General features: G+C 41.1%; 1 protein-coding gene across 1 annotated transcript in view; it reads left to right on the top strand.

The window, feature by feature from the left end:
- Window positions 1-17,516, top strand: part of NOP14 (NOP14 nucleolar protein) — a 143,496-nt gene that overhangs the window by 60,749 nt on the left and 65,231 nt on the right. The window contains exons 4-7 of the mRNA XM_069203512.1: window positions 5,813-5,955; window positions 8,450-8,587; window positions 11,793-11,915; window positions 16,342-16,479. Of these exons, the coding sequence (XP_069059613.1) occupies window positions 5,813-5,955; window positions 8,450-8,587; window positions 11,793-11,915; window positions 16,342-16,479 (542 nt within the window). The remainder of the gene's footprint in view (window positions 1-5,812; window positions 5,956-8,449; window positions 8,588-11,792; window positions 11,916-16,341; window positions 16,480-17,516) is intronic.

Genomic DNA, 17,516 nt, shown 5'->3' on the forward strand with positions numbered 1-17,516 from the left:
ATGGCAGTTCATAGCTCATTGTGTTAGATTACGATTGCAATTTATGAACTGCACAGTAACAAAATAATCTGTGTGGCAAAGGCAGTGACCCATGGTGCTATGCACATAAACTACTGTTCTTTGCATGATGCATGTTCTTTGCAGCAGGCTTATTAACCATCTGCGCTGCTTTAGATGAATCAAAACTGCACCTAGACAATACTCCCTTCTCTCTCCAGCAGGTACATTAATCACCAGAGTTATCTTTACGCTTTTATTTTTGGCTGAAAGCTGCTGGATGTACAAGGAACTGCTGCACAAAGGACGTAAAACAAATAAAAACATGCACATGTTTCTGTTCAGAGGCTCCATCTGGAGAAGTGTCTTCCTGCCGGCCCAGGCCTGCGGACCCCCTGGGAATGTGTCACAGAACCCGGGGGGGGGGGGGGGGGGGGCACGGACCACAGGTTGGGAACCGCTGGACTAGCATTACCAAGCAACCTGTCATACTTGCATGTACTTCTATGTAGTGATTCTTTTCATCCACCATAGTTGCACCAGTTTTAAATCCTAGAAGGTGCTTTATTAACGTTGTAGTTTCTCTTAAATACTGTAACACAAGGTCATGTAATCCAAGGTTGGTATGACCTTGGTGCAAATTTTGCCTCTCTTGTAGAATGGTGCTACTGTCATAGTTAATCTGCATCACTGTTTCCATTACTGTGTCACTTCTAGACTTATCACCTTTTGGGAATTTTTTCCAATATTCTTTCTGTCTTGTGGATGGAGCTTTGGTGAGCAAGTTATACTTGACTAACTCTCTGACATTCTATAAAGCGCTGGAAAAAGTATGCCATTGCCGAATTAAATGAAAATCAGGTTTCATGATCTCCAGAAAACATTTACTCAGTATTTGTATAGATATGATGAAATTTGAGAATATCATCATGGCTCCTTCATATCTCATGCCTCCCTTGCATAAGATGGGGATGGAAACATGTTTTGGTTGTGATTGCTTGCAACCAGTGGCGCTGGTGCCAGAACATTCAAGGGTTTGGGAAATCACAAAATAAGGGTATTACCCTTAACATACTTCTAGCCTTTTGAAAAATGCATCAGTTAATGCCTGCTTTGAGATTATCCTTGTGATAAACGTTTGATTAGACCGTCTCAGTGACTGCATCAGTGGGGGTTGAAGAGGGAATGGATCTTTAATTCTATAAAAACAAAAATTCATGACTTGCCGATTGCTTGAATTCGTTTTTTCTCATTCTGGGACTGTTGGTCCTCCAGGCCCGATACATCTTCTGCTTTCTGTGGCCTGATTGACCTTACGTATGCTATTAGACCTCCTGATCCAAATTAAATTAAGGCGTGAGTGGAGGCTTTCCGATTTCTTGAGTTTCTGTATTATTTCAGGTCCTCCTACTGCACTCTGTGTGATTACTCCACTAAGGTAGTGAAATTCTACTTTTCAAGAACGGATGCTGCTAGTCCTTTCTTCTTGATGAAGCCATCGCCCATTTTTAGGTTCAACATAGAAGCGCACAAGCTCTGCTTTTCTTCAACATGTTGTAATCTATTTGCCCATCACTTTCATTCGTTACTGGACCTACCTTTCAAAAATCCCTTGATGTTGTTGGTAAGTGCTTTACGTTTGTCCCGCCTTGAGGCTGGTTTGTTACTGCCTGGCAGACTGACCCTGTAACATGGATTATTACACCATCAGCCACACATTTCAGTGTGGACGCACTACTTTATTCTTTTGTCTCTCCCCCTCGGCAGCCATGGCGCTTTGAAGTTTCATGTAGACTGACCTACATCAGAGGTATTGGAGTTGATCGTTTCCAGCTGTTTGGTGTCAAAGCTCTTTTTCTGAAAAAACTGAACTTTTCACCTAAATCTAGGGTTGTAGCAACTATGATATTGTCTTGGAGTTTCAGTGCAAATTTGCTGTTAACACGTTAAATAACTTGTCCAAAACACTGTGTGGACTGGTCTCGATTCAGGCACCTTTTGAAGGATAGTGGTGCTTGTTTTCGGGCAGTGCTCATGTCGCTGAGTAATTCCACCCTCAATGCTGGAGTTAACATGCCTCTGGCCCTGCAAACAGGAAGTTGTGGAAAACAGGTTTTAAAGAGAACATTTTTAGTGTGCATGCATATTGTCGTGCACATGCATACACGAGTAATAGAGCTTCAACAGACCGACCACCCCGCCCCAATACCTACCACAGAGGTCAGAGTTCTCTGATGTCAGTCTATCAGAGAGCCCCTTCTGCATGACCGACCGGCAGCGCACGCAGCCTGGAATGGTTTTTATTGTGCTTCAGCGGCTTAGAGGTCACCTCCAGTTGGCGGGGGCAGTCTCCTTGCTGTACCTCTCTCTTTTAACCAATTGCGGGCTTCAGATATCCTGCTCTTTCCACTACTGCCTGTTGTTTGTCATTCAGTATGAGCAAGCTTTATGATTGGCTCCCTCTACCTTCAGTTGGTTAAGTACTTTAGAGTCGAAAGCAAAGCAGAGGCATCAGATTTTTTTTGGAAGATCCTGCGAGGCGGGAGGCAAATCTTACTGTATTGACGCTTTGAGTTGTTGAATTTGCAACAGTTTATTCTGGCACTGCGCTGGCTGTATATTGTAAGCATTGTTTATTTGCAAGATTTATCGGGCTGAAAGAGGGAACCTGAGTGGTTAAAGTGGGGAGGAGGGAGAAAGAAGAAATAACTTGTGAAGAGGAACGTGTTTTCAGATGATAAAGTTAGGGCGCTCGTCAAGACTGGAATGTTCATAGTGTTCCTTCTAAGCTTCCAGTAAAGCATAAAAAAAGTTAGACCACCTCAGTCTCCCAAGTAATGAACTCTTATATGTTCTTAGTCCATATGGAAAAGAAGGTCAAATGATGCGGAGGGGCAGGCTGTCCTCCAAAAATTAAAATAAAGAACAATATTTTCCAATCTTTTTAATTAGTAAAAATATTTCTAAAAAAAAATCTATTTTCTTGTCATGATGTGACCCTTCAGAGAAGAGAAATATTATCATTTATTGCTTTTCTCTTTAAACTCCTCACAGGCATCAAAACAATCTGTATTTTATATCCATGATTCACATTACATTTATGGTCATTTAAAGTATAATACCTTTATTTATACAGCATGTAATGTACAACGGATTTGCCGTTTCTAAGCACAGCAAAAACAGAGTTCAATGCTGTTCAATGAATAGCACTTAAAAGCAATGTAATTTGAGTTACCTTTGTTGGGATAAAACTTTTCACATGCTTTACTCAATCTTGCATTCTGAGTGTTTGCTTTTTCCAGCATTTTGTTATATATTTTTTTTCTCAGCCAGCATACTACTCTTGTCTCTCCTCCCTCATAACCTAATTCCCTTTTTCTGGTTCTCCATCGCTGCAAGGTCATACGAATGGCAATAGTGCTATGCAAATACAATCACTCCATTGCATACAAAAAAATAAAAGTAAAGAAAAATTCAATTTTCAACGCCAAGACCTCTCACTTTCACAATTGCGAGACGGATTGCATTGCAAATGCTTGTTTGTCTGAGGTTTCCACCTGATCCTAATGTAGCCTTTTGAACTCGATATCTGTCCCGTTCACGATATGGCACTTATTAGGCCAGGCACTCTCTGTGGTGGCATCACTTATGGTAAACGACCTGTGGGTATGGCCTTCTTTGTGACACTTCTGCTCTTTTACTTCAGCTTCTTTTCCCCTTATTGATTATTTGACTGTGGTTCTTTCAACTTTATACATAACTGAGCTTCTTCCTCTTGGAAACCTATTTTTGTTTAATAGACCACACTACTTTACTTTTCCAGAGCCATCCCTCAATAGGTTTTAAAAACATGGCTCCTAGCAGTATTTTTTTCTTCTTGCCAAAGGAATTTCCGTTCTGCAGTTGGGTTACCTTATCATTCAGAATCATGTGTACATCCCCTCTGACTACACTTTAGTCTGTTTGTCGCATTGGCCTATTGTTGGGATGGGATTGTCCCCTGCATGGTGTACAGTCATGTTTCCCTGCCCTGACTGCGTGTATCTGTATCCTGTTTTTTTTATTGTAGACATGTATGATGCTTATCTAACAGGTGCAGGGGCTAAGGCTGGTCATTTGACCTCATTGAGGTTCTTGACGTATCTTGTTATCCGGAGTGGTGCACCAAGCACATCCTCATTGACAAACAGTGGACTACTCTCCTTGTCATGAGCTTAGCACGTAGAGTGGTATTGGTGGCTTACAGTGTTTTGTGAACCTTTAGTTGTGGCCAGATATTCTTATATGTACACGAGAGGGTAAATAAGCCTCCATTCCATTGACAAAGTTACATTTCCATGCTCTTACCCAACTTTTTGCACTAACATCCCTAGTGTTACTTTGTGTGTGTGTGTATGTGTGTGTGGAGCCTTCACGGTACATGCATATTGTGTAGCCTCCATAGTACATGCGTGTCTCTGCACAGTTACATGCCTCAGCTTCAAAAATCATATGACCCATGCAGCCCTACAACTTGTCTGTTCATGATTTGTACCACTGTCCAGAATCCTGTTCTCATGCTTTCTACCGGTATGTAGGAAAATCTACAGAAGCGGTGTTCTCATGCATGATTTTTACGATGAAGAGTTACATAGGACAATTGTTTGGGGACTACTCATCTTGGCATGTTCCTCTTCTTGTAAGGGCCTTTTAAAAACATAGAGCAGCATATGCGTTCCATGCTTACTGTGGTGATATCTATTGATCTAAGAGGTTGCAGTGTCTTTCCTAATGGCTAAAAGATTCTTTACGAAATCATATCCAAGTATTACAGTAAAAGACATGCGCACAAAAAAGAAAACAAGCATTTTGTAAAATCTGCAGAATTTGTTCTATGTGTAGCCAGGGTGCTTTAATCAAAAACTTTGGGGACACTTCTTCACATCTGCACCCTTTCAATTATTTGGTTTCCAGCTAGTTTAATTTGAGACTCAGTATATTAATGTCTTGACCAGCTTTCAATAATGTCTTTTACGAAATAAGCTCTGGAGGCCGGGTTTATATTTTCACTGCCTTTTCAGGTTGGGATCAGCTGTTGCTTCCTTTTTTTGTCCCTGATCATTTATCTTAGGATCTGCATAAAAATTAATTGTCTAGCAAGGTTTTACTCAACTTTGTATTTAAAGCTATCTACCTTTCAATTTCAGCTCAATTCTTGAGATAAAGCTGTAGATAACTGGCAGCATAATGAAAGGTCCAATTCTGTAGGTCAAGTTAAGCCCAGTACTTAAAAAGGAGGCACCACATGTGTCAACATCATTTATTTCAGATTCTGTGACTGAACTAAAAAAAAGGACTGAGCAATGGACCTGTAAGAGACCGAGCATATCTTACAATATAAGGGGCACTCTGCACCTGAACAATAACCATGCTATCCCAGGGAAGAACCAGCTACACTGGAGAAAGAGTGGAACCCGGGAGAGATAGTGGATAGAGGCACAGCTTGAACTCTGCATCCAGGAAACTATGAACACACAGGACTAATGCAACAGGAAATTGGTGAAAATAAATATTTCAGATATTTGAAAATGTGAGTTACATTTGATTATCTAGATGTAAACAGTGTCAGTTTGGTTGTTTTCTTTATTTTAAGGTAGATATAAAGGGAATATGGTAAATAATCTAGAAAAAGAAAACTGCAAGATGTTTGCTAGGTATCGCTGGCTTCATTGGACATCATTCTGAATAACATAATTACTGGAGCAGAATGGGAGCTCTGTAATACTCATGGGGCATGTTGTATATCCAATTCATTAGTGCCATATTTGTTTCTTAGCTGAGCTGACTGCTGCACATTTTGGTGGTGGAGGACTGTTACGTAAAAAAGACCCCTCAGGCGAGAAGGAGGATATATCTGAAAAACCAAAGTCACGAAAAGAGCTCATTGAAGAGTTGATTGCAAAATCCAAGCAAGATAAGGTTAGTATGCATATTTGTGCAAACCAGCGCCAAATCACACTGTGCCCCAAACAAAATCTTCTAATCTCGTTTTCTGATCCATAGACATAATTAAAGATCAGATGTTTGCTTAGTCTAGGATTTTATCCAACTATAAATGTTCCTCAGCTTGTTTATCAGAGAATTGTTGAGCATCAGTGAAAGCTTTCCTCTTGTACAAATAAAAGGATCGGTCTCTCCCTTCGTCTTGATCTCTCTTGGTCTCTCCCTCAGTCTGTTTCTCTCTTACATACACACACACACACACACACACGTACAGAACAGGAAACAGCATAGTTTCTTTTTTCATATACATAGAATAGTTAGCTCTGCTTTCTTCAGTCGATGCATCCCATCAAACACAGATAACAGGACATGTGCTATCAATTCAACTGGTGTTCTCAAGACTCTACTCAAGCGTTGAATTGCCTAATAAGACAATTTAATGAAGACTACTGATATTTGGCATGTTGATTTTATAAGAAGGAGCTTTCAAAACCTAGAACAGCATACCTGGTGATCTAGTTATACTTCCCTAGCTTGCTGTGATATCTATTTAATCTAAGAAAGGGGTCCCCAACTTTTTTCATAGTAAGAGCTACTTCTTATCAGTGAAAATCATTGTGTGCTACTGAAGGCCAAGGCACACGCAGTGTTATCACTGCGCCCCCCCCCCCACTCCCAGCTTAATTGACTTTAAGCCTAATGTCTATAAAGCCAGATACTATGGTTTGAACAAAATACTTTGATTAGGGGCACTATGATGGGGGTCCCCTTGTGTGTCATTGAGAGCGTGGCCTTTAAGAATGTACGAACAAGTAGGAGTATAAATGGGATATATGTATATGGGGGAATGAGCCTGTGTCATATGTGCTTGTGACACAGGACATATTTTACACCATATGCCACGTGTATACACAAATATGCATTTAAATGGGAGAAATTTAAAGTGAGGAAAAATGTTCTGCTGAAATGTTCATAATATTGAATATTTTTCTGCACTTCAAATTTCTCCCACTTAAAAAATAGCTGTATTTTTCAGTTATAAATATGACACTGTGTCTACCAGCCACTGGGAGCAAGGTGCCTGCTGTTTATAAATACAACACTAGAAAATTAAAATGAAGAGTTAACTTACTTATTGAGTTAACTCCTCATTTTGATATTCTCCCATTTGAAAGCATTCAGAAAAATCATATTGTCGTCACGCTCCAATATTGAGTTGACAAGGACTTTTATTTAAGGTGTAAATACCACATTACTTCAGTTCTTTACCTCTGTGCTCTGGGTCATAAATGTGACTCCAGCACTGCTCATTATCAAGCCCTGCTATCTGCAGCTCTAAGATAATGATGTAAAATAAACACAGTTTTTCCTTAACTTTAAAAGGAAAATGCCACCCTGTGCTTATTTAAAAATGGACTCAAGGATGTGAGCTACTCTGAAACTGTCTGTGAGCTACTGTGAGCTCCCAGTCGACTGTTTGGAGCCACCTGGCTAAGACATACCAGTGGGTTTTTCTAGACTCGACCCATAATATCCTTTACAAATTCATGCCTAAGCATTACAGTAAAACACATACACACAAGAAAGAAAACAAGCAATTAGTAAAATCTTTGGAGTTTTTGTATGTAGCTAGGATGATTTAATGAACAACATTGAAGACCATTCACACCTGTATTGTTTGACTAATTTAGTTTTTCCTTCACCCAGTGTTATTTTTGACTCATGATATTAACATCTTGCTCAGATTCAACAGTGTCTGTTTTTGTTTTTTAAATAGGCTTTTCAAAATAGTCTCTGGTGCCTGGTCTTATATGTTTGCCCCATTTTTGTTTGGGTCCAAGTGCTGTTTCCCTTTTGACCCTAAATCAAGGTTCGCCTAAGTTTTGCTGCCACACACAAATAATAGGGCAGTTGGCAGCACCACAAGTTCCTCTTCTTTCTCTAGCTCTCTGTCTCAATCTTTGTTTTTTGCTTGTGCACACACTCACATATGTATATATATGTAAATCACAGGCAGTAGCAAAAGCTTTCTTTACACATACATAGAAGAACAGCTTGAACAACAGCAGTGCAACATCTTTCTTACCCTCTACCTCCCTCTCCTCCCCGGCCCTCCTCCTTATCATTGTAAAATGTCCTTGTAGTTGCCAAGCTATATGACAAGGTCACAACAACGAGGAACATTGGGGGTGCAATAACAGATAGTATTATTCTTCACAGTTGCAGAAGTAATAGAATTATACTTAGCAAGCATATGAAATCATTAATTTAAATCCACATATTAAGCACCTATGTCTGTGCAAGCAAAATGTTGATGTGAGGGAACTTATTTACATGTTCCCAAAACATGCTATGTATTTGAAAAATAAACCAATAAAAACCATTTCAATCCTTGCCTACAGGTACATTAACTTGGCTACCTGATCTTATGCATTTACCAGTGCTGTTTTTATTTACATTCGATTCATAGAGGGAAAGGCAAAACCAAAAAGAAAACACCTTGGAGATGACAGAGAAGCTCGATAAAGACTGGAAAGCCATTCAGGGCCTCCTAGGGCATAAAGTTCCAAAATCGGAGAGAAAGTCTGAAGCAGAAGAGAAGCCAAAGGTAAGCATCTTATTGTGTGAAACTTGTGTTTTTATACCCTATCAGATGGCACAGTGGTATTACAAGCCATCTGCTATGGACTGATAATTTCAGAGTCCTTGACGCAGCTTCAACAGAGAAGCTATAACACCTGGTTCATGGGGCAGAACCAGCTGGGTTTTGAAGTGGCCACCTTCATTGCAAATGTAGTACAAGTCCCCCAAGTGGACCAATGCCATGCTAAGGAGCCTAGTCTTGTTGGATACTGCAAAGATACAAAGGCCTCGAAGAGGTGTCATTACTCATGTCAGAAGGTTCCACATGAACAAGATGGCAGCCATAGCTGACTCCATCGTCTTGGCCACCCACGACTGCGCGAGATAGGAGTGATCATTGAAGGGAAGGAACACAGCAACTTGCGCAGGATTGTACTGGCGCTTCAGGACAGTGAAGGGACGGCAATGGTTTGACACTCTGGAGCTTCGTTAGGGAGCTGTGGTACAGCAGCCATCATGCCAGTTAATGAAGGTGTGACAAGGTGAACCACACACTATGATGCTGCAAGGGTTGGTTCGAAAAGGCTGAGAGTTAATACTAGAGGCTGAAGTTCTGACCTATCAACCTACGAATAACGTCCATTGAAAGGGAGCACAGTGTGCATGGTGTGCAGGACTGGCTACAAAAATAGCGACAATCTAAAACAATAATCATGGAGCTCTTTTTCCCTGTAAGTAATGCAGCTTAAACAAGATGTAAAGCAGTACATTTAATGATACTGATTTGCAGCATGTGCTCATTAGGGACAGCAGGGAGGTGAACAGACAAATGTCATCCGTTCTGAAACACTGCTTTTTTTGATGATTTTTTTTATTTAGCTGCTCAGTGGGAATTAAAGCTTCAGCGGCCCTAAGGCAAATGAACAACTGGACTGTCTGAGTTTCTAGGCTTCTCAAAAGTGTGAGTATCAGGCAAGTAAATTTAAAATAGGTTACTGAAAAGTGAAAGCATTTTCGCTGCTGTGCTTTAAGCCTCCCCATTTCACAGCAGCACATGTTCATTGTTTATATATTCAGTTACCGGGTATTCCAAACCTGATGGTTATTGCCGTGTTTCTAAGCAGAGCTTTACCAGCTGCAGACCTTGCGTCATTGGAAGCCGGAGCCCTTCTCACCAAGTGCACAGTTCAGTGTTTGGATTGCGTTCTGGTGACCACAGCCCTCGCCACCGCAGTCTCCTACCTCTGCAGTGCTTCTCAGCCCTCAAGTTAAATGCATCACCAAAGCATGTGTTATTCTGATTGACATGTTTTAGATCTTTAATCATCGCATAGATTTTTGGCTCTGTCCAACTGTTGCTTTTTTCTGCTGCCTTTGTTACCTCAATCCACGATTTTCTTTCATAGCTGAATATGGTAGATAATTACAGTGAAACGCTTAGAAAAAACCTGCACAGAAGCATTCCATACAGCTAGCGAGTTCAGCATATTTTTAGTTAGCTTTTTACTTGTTTCATTTATTCTAACGATATTCGACAGAGACGTAACTCCGAAATAAATGCTGTCAGGCAATTGTATGATGTAATGTAGTAATGCAAATAGTTGGATATGCATCTCCGTGTTAACTATTTTGGCAATCCCAAACATGTCACAGCACACGAACCAATTAAAAAAGCCATTTCTCATTCCCTTCCCAAACAGCGCGCCAAGATAAGCACCCAATGGGATTGTGTTGCCTAAGTGGTGATCTGCCCTTTTGCTGTTGGATTCACTGTTGTAAATGGCTCCCCTACTAATTCTGGATGTCATCCGGAAATTCCAACCTATTTCTAGTTCATTTGTGGGTTTTTTCGTTATATTTTAATTACTTTGTCTGGCATTATCCGTCTTGCGTATTGCTTCTCAAGCATGCACAAATGTTCCATTCAAGTCAAACAAAGTTCAGAAATTAAGAAGCTCATTACATGCATAACATATGGAATTAATGTCAACAAGGGGGAGACTATTCTTTTCTGGGTTTGTTTCCCAGTAGTATATTTAACTTGATTAAAAGATGTTAGAACCAAAGCAATGTATTATTATTTGGTTAGTTTTAGAGCTGGTTCATCTTGTGTTTTCATCCAAGAGCCTCGGTTTATGAGCTTTGGGAAACCATGCTTGCCTGAAACTTTGAGAATTCCTCCGATTCTTTTACTAGGTGAGGGGAGTAGAAGAAGAAACTGTCTTCAATTCAAAACAACCACAACAAAGAAAATACACTTTTATTAGGCCTGACCACTTATCCTTTCCCCCTATTATTGTTTTGACTCTGTTCCCCCAAGCCAGCACGATTTGTCATCCAGTCACCATTGTTTGAGTTGGTTGACTGATTTGTTGCTTGTTCTTCATGCCTAGCCACTGTAAAACACCATTCCAGCTAAACGAGCTATAAGGAAGTTCACCTCATCGAATTAGGCTTCCTTTGCTATCTACTTGCCTCTCTTGCCCGTAGATGACCGATCTACCAGAAAACTATTTGGTTCACAGGCTTAGGAGAAGACACCACAACAGTGATGCCTGTTGCAGATCAAGCACCCAGTAACCTTCAGGTACTACGACTATTCTCCAGTCTAGAGCACTGGTATAATTGTTTAGTTATCACAGTTTTCCTCTGCTCAACTGCCCTAACTTAAAACTCTCCAACGAAAGCGACGAGCACTAAGCAGAAATGCTAGATCTTCGTCTCTCCCTACTTGTATTTAGACTTAGTGTTGTGTGATATTGATTTAATTACTGATTCATTCAACATTTCCAGAATATTAATAATTTTTGGTGAATACAAACTTGTATGCATAGTTCGGTGTTTATGACATAAACTGTCTATATTTCAATTTAATTCTCTGTTTGGACCTGAAGGTCTTTATTCTATTACAAATTGTATAGGGCTGTTAACCACAGGATTATTTGGATCTTAAATGGAAGATAGTTGTGTCCCCTTACAATATTATAATTTGAAGTTTGACTGTATTGTGCGCATTTGTACACTCCAGGCTCAGCGCTTGTCTAAATATAAGAAACGGATATACATCTGGGAACTGTATGAACTATTTGGTAAACTATATCTGTCTGAATGTACTTTTGTTTATAAACTAGCAATGTATACATTTACTTAGACACCATGTCCTGTTGTGGTTATCCCTTTGTAGAGGTAGTTGTGTATTCATTTTGAGTTGCCTTTCTTCCCTCTGATAGGCTGATGAATACGACATCCTTGTGCGAGAGCTTGGATTCGAGATGAAAGCTCAGCCGTCTGATAGGATGAAGACACAAGAGGAGCTGGCGAAGGAGGAGGAGGAACGACTTAAACAGCTAGAGGTACTGCACTAGCTGTGTGAATGGTACTAATTGAACCTCTTTGTACGGCTATCAATGCCTGCAGTAAATAAGAAAGTGATGCTTTTTTATTTCTAATGTTCTGCAAATCACTGGAGTACTTCTCATTATGAGCCATTATGAGCCAGAGGAGAATGTAAAATTATCAGTTACATATTTTAAATACAGATAAGCAGTTAATAATAAACATACTGCTAGCTAAGCTCATTTTATGGCTGTGTTAATTGGTAGAATGAGAGATGGCCTCCTAGTAGTTCCCAGCTAAGCTTCCTAGAACTCCTCTTTTGAGCTCTGTTCGTGAGCATTGAGTACAACCTTGCGGTTTTGACCTATAATGAGTGTATAGATGTACATTCACTCTTCTAATGAGTAAATGTTTTACAATTTAGGATACTAAAATAGGGCCATACTAAGATGATTTTAAGTAGAAATGTAGTAGCCAAAAGATTGTAGTGAAGAAATGTTACCCCAGAAAAATGTAAACTTTTAAAAGGTGGGGTTAAAAGAGTAGTAGGGTGTAGTTGGCAGTGTGATTTTTTTTTTTTTTTTCAGAGATGTGTTGTTTTTAATATAACAGAACGTATTCCAAAATATTTAAGGATGGCTATCGCATTATAGTAGGGCTGCAGGGCTTGTGGGGCATCTTATTTGCAAAATTTTAAAGAGATAATTGCTGTGTTAGGGTCTTAGCTGGCAGCAGAACACAAAGGGATACAAAGACCGAAGTGGTTTATACAGACCCCACAGGATATTGTAGCCTGGACTAGCAATTTTTGCTGCACAAATACTGGAATTTTGCTGCATTTTTGCAGCACTTTCTTTTGCAAGTCTTTAAGCACCAAACAGAGGGATCTTATTTTTGTGTTTTATTTATCTTTGAGACAATTTGTTTTTGGACAAGGTCTACACATATGACATAAACCTGTAAAGGAATGATAACCATGGAGCCTGTATGCTTGTCGCCTAAGCTTTTAATCTTGCCCATTTTTATGCAGTTCCTCTGAGCAGCTCCAATCTAGCCCGATATCATGCTGCTGATTATTATGTAAAAACAATAATGTCCTGATTAATTGTTCTGAGAAGGACTGACGTCTGGCTAACAAAATAATTTTGTAGATGCTTTTGCTCCTCTAAGCATCTACAGAAGTGGTCGCCCAGTTTTATACACAGCTGCAATCTGTGAAAGGACTGGAGTTCAGTCAGCCATCCCACGCCAAAAGAGGTCAGTGTCAATCACCCCTGAAACCGATGCCTGTACTGCTTCTGTGCCTACATGTACAAAGTAGAGGCGAAGCTCCTGATCAGGCACCTCGCTCAAACTAGGGATGTCTGAATATGCTGTCTTGTTCTTGAGTAGGATGCAGAGTCATGCGGTCTTGAAAAGGCGTACTTGTTTTAGGAATCCAGTGCCTGGTTGGGCCTCCCCCATGTACTTGCCCACCTTTTCAAGGGACTCTTCAAAAGCTTTGTTAAGCTGGGCTGTTACCTTTTTTTCTGTGCCAGAATCAATTACCCCCTGCAGAAGATTTTAGGAATGGCCGCAGTAACTCTAGAGTGAGGACTGAATTGTTTGTGAGGTTCATGTGGAGGTCCTCTAGATAATCATATACCTTCTTTGTCACTGGTGTTTGACTCTGTAATAAGTCCATAAGACTTATTATGTTCTGGCATTTTTCTGCCACAATGTCCAATTGAACTAAAATACAGTTTTTCTGGTCTCTCAACAATGTGTTGTATGCCTTGACACATGTATGCTGCATTGTCTGTATTAAAAGTAATAACATTCTGAAAGGCTATGTTGAACTCTGTGAGCAACCTCACAACTGCCTGCGCCACAGTTCCATGGTTTCACTTGGAGAGGAATACTGTGTCCGCTAGGTGGGTGAGGGTTTGACGGCCACCCTGTGAGGAGACCACTGCAAATAAAACATTCAATAAACATCGTCCTTTGATATCAGGTGTTTCATCAAATATAACACTAATCAGATCATCCTAAGCTCTACATATCTCTCTGTTAGATAACGTTCTTGAAGCTGATAACTTCCAGGTATTGCTCCACCATTCCATACTCGCTTGTGAAGAAACTTGCGCAACACAGGGTGGTCAGTTTTGCTCAATGGAATGTTCAGTGCTGTGCAGACACTGACCCACTCACTTTTTATTTCCTGGTTTGATTCTCTGTCTGCTGTACTCCTTGTGAAAAGTGAGTTCACAGTCCTCTGATAGGCATGTTTTGGAGATGAGTGAGGATCCGTAGTATCTGCGCATCGCTTCAAGTGTTTTTGGGACCGCAAATGCATATCCACTGTGTGTTTTTGAATGTGGTCGACTGCCACAGTGCACATGCTGCAAAACAGCACTCCACAAACAGCATGCCTCATGCCACTGTAGTCTCTGTCCCAGTCTGCTGCTGCTATCTGGATAGCCGGATGTTATTGATGCTTCACGGCCTTCACAGGCTGCATAAACATCTCCATCCTGCTTTTGGTGTGGTGGCTCGTCGCTCCCTGGGAATCTAATGATCTACATATATGTAGGGAAACAGTGATTAAAAAGTGCACCAAGCTCTGATGCACTTGCAAATAAATGGAAAATATGTAAACTTGGGGGAAAAAAGCCACAGTGGAAATCAGCAGCTCTCAAATGGAGTGGAACAAACACAGGCCCTGATCACGAGAGTGGCGATCTTAACGGTGGCAGTCGGACCGCTGCCAGAGTGGCAGTCTGACCTCCACATTACAACCATGGTGAAAGAGCCACAGTCGGACCGCCAGCACAACCACTTTTAGGCCAGCCGATGGTCTTAATCCACCAGGGCAGCGCTGCCCTGAGGATTACGACTCCCGTGTCTGCCAGCTTTTGCATGGTTCCACCGCCATGCAAAGGCTGGCGGAGACGGGGTGCTGAGGGCCCCATGGGGGCCCCTGCACTTCCCATGCACTTGGCATGGGCAGTTCAGGGGCCCCCATTGACAGCCCGCTGTGCTTTTCACTGCCTGATTTACAGGCAGTGAAAAGTGCAACAGGTGCTGTTGCACCAGACGCACAGCAAAATTGCCGCCGGCTCGTCAATATTGTGGTGAGTTTCCCGCTAGGCCAGCAGGCAGAAACAGCATTTCTGTTCGCTGGCCCAGCGGGAAACACGTAATAAGGCCAGCGGGTAGAAGACCGAAGTGGCAGTCTTCCGACCTAAAGAGTTTGACAGGCAGCCTCGGCCGCCTGCCAAACTTATAATGAGGCCCACAGTGTTAAAACAGCATGGCTAGTTGCAAAGGAAGGAAAATGTGCACCGTTTTGAAGTGAAGTTGCCTACGTGTAGTTTAAATACGTAAAGGAAGGCAACTAAAAATTTAAATGACAAAGGAAACTGAAATGGAACTACAATGGAAAACTTCAAATTTTTAGGTTGAGCATAGCAGCGCGCATGTGCTGCTTTCCTGATGTGTTGGTATGTATCTGGGCTTTTAGCCACACCCACTGCACACCCATCACTATCACTCGTTTGTGGGCTTGCATTTCAAAAATCCTTTCTTTTCACTAGTAAATGCAGTATGTTTGTCCCTCCTAAGGGCAGTTTTGTTACCGCCTTGGGGACTGACCCTGTTACATGCGTAATTGCACTTTTGCCGATAACTTTGCCTGTGGGCGAACGTCTTTTTCATTTTGTGTGTCTCCTTCATGCTCATGGTGGCGCATTGAATTGTTGGGTGGGGGTATATATTATTTTAGGGCCCCCGCTCACTGGACATGGGCGGCGGGCTTGAGGTTGTTTATTTATTTTTTTAAATGCATGCAGCTGACCACGCATGCAGTGGCCAGCTGACTGGATACATTTAAAAAAGTACAGAAATGGCCCGTGGCCCACTGAATATGTCCTGTGCTTTGCGGGACCAAAACACCATCACATTTCCCCACCTAGGGTGCCCCAGGTGAGGAAATGTACAAGGCCCGGTCTTTGTCTGCTTGTCCATTGTAGTGGGTGGGCCCCAGTGGAATGAACAGCAGGCAGGGCAGGGCAGGTGCAGGTGAGGAGTAGATATACACCACCTTACCTGCCTTTTGTGACACCCTCCTTCTATATGGTGTCTAAAAGTTGCCATGGGATGTTACTACCAACATCCACCTTAAATCCTAATGCTAGCCTGCTTTCTACGTCCCATGTTTTTGATCATGTAAATAGACCTTTAAGTTTCAGTCCAGCAGTTTTCATTATGCTATTATCATTTTATATGTGAATAGTCAAATAGCTGGCATAACAAGATAATAAACAGAAATTAGCCTTGGTAAACGTGAAAGACATGGTAAAAAACACAGGTGCTGTCATATATTTATGGTGCAACATATTTAGTTTTCTTCTTTAGAATATTAAATTGTGCTCTAGAGTGTTTATAAAGGTGTTTAAATTGCAGGCGGAAAGGCTACGTAGAATGCATGGGGAAGAGGAAGATGATGATAAGACTCTCAAGAAGCCAAAGCATGTTTCTGCTGATGATCTCATGGACGGATTCATTTTGGATAAGGACGACCGTCTCTTATTGTCATACAAGGTGAGATTTCCTTAGTTTTTCCAGTTGTGTCAGCATTCACAAACTGGCTGCCAGTCATTTTCTGTACAGGTGGTGTGTGAAAAATCGAGCCCCCCGGGGAAACCAGCTTTGTTTTCTTAATTATTTTTTCTGTTTTTTTTTGCTTTGGACTTTTATTGTTGGGCTTTAATGAAAGTATCCTTCCTCTGGTAAGGAGACGCTAACTCTTCCATGGTGTATTTTAGTAATGAGCAGGGAATGTAGTAAGAACCTCTTTCTAGAGTGAAGACCTACATGGTTAGATTTTGTATTCTTCAGGCTCAGACAAAAGACATTTGGTTTTCCAATCTACATTTTACTTCTGTGTTCAAAGCTATGGATCTCCTTTTTCTTTGTCCAAGAACATGAAGCACTAATGTACCAGAGCACCACTCTGCATTAGGTGGACTGCAAAAAAAAAAAATAGACGCATGTCTGTGGATAGTATTCAGAAAGAGCTGATGGCCTTGTGCCCTGTGATCTCCTAAGGAGTTGCTCTTAGTTTAATGAATGCATTTGCTATAAAATTGGTTGCTGTCAGAATGGTGCCAGCAATGCCAAGAGGATTCACTAGGGAATAGATCCTGTTCTTTTAGTACCCAAAAAGATGTTTGGTTTCTCCTCACTGCTGTTTGCAACAAAATGTAATAGACCTGCTCAGGACCAGCAGCCTGTATCCACGAGTTTCCCCAAAGAGACTGGCTCTATCATAACACCTGGAGACATCCAAGCTTCCCTGAGGAACTTGCTTTCATGCATCCCAGAATTCAAGTGTGATGTAAATTATACTTTTGTAAATTATCCATTGGATCCCCATGTTTGTAAATCTTCAGAAGATTCAAACTGAGCTGCAGATGGGTGGAAAGTCACAATAGACAAGACAGTTTATTGGCATGCTAAGCTTTTTGAGGTGGGACAATTGTATTTAAAATTGACAGAACTTAAAGCAATTTAAAAAATAAGGGGCAATTACTGTTGCAAAATGTTATTAAATAGTTTTTATCAAAACAAATCTTGTA

This window comes from Pleurodeles waltl, chromosome 1_2, assembly GCF_031143425.1.
Source record: "Pleurodeles waltl isolate 20211129_DDA chromosome 1_2, aPleWal1.hap1.20221129, whole genome shotgun sequence".
NCBI lineage: Eukaryota > Metazoa > Chordata > Amphibia > Caudata > Salamandridae > Pleurodeles > Pleurodeles waltl.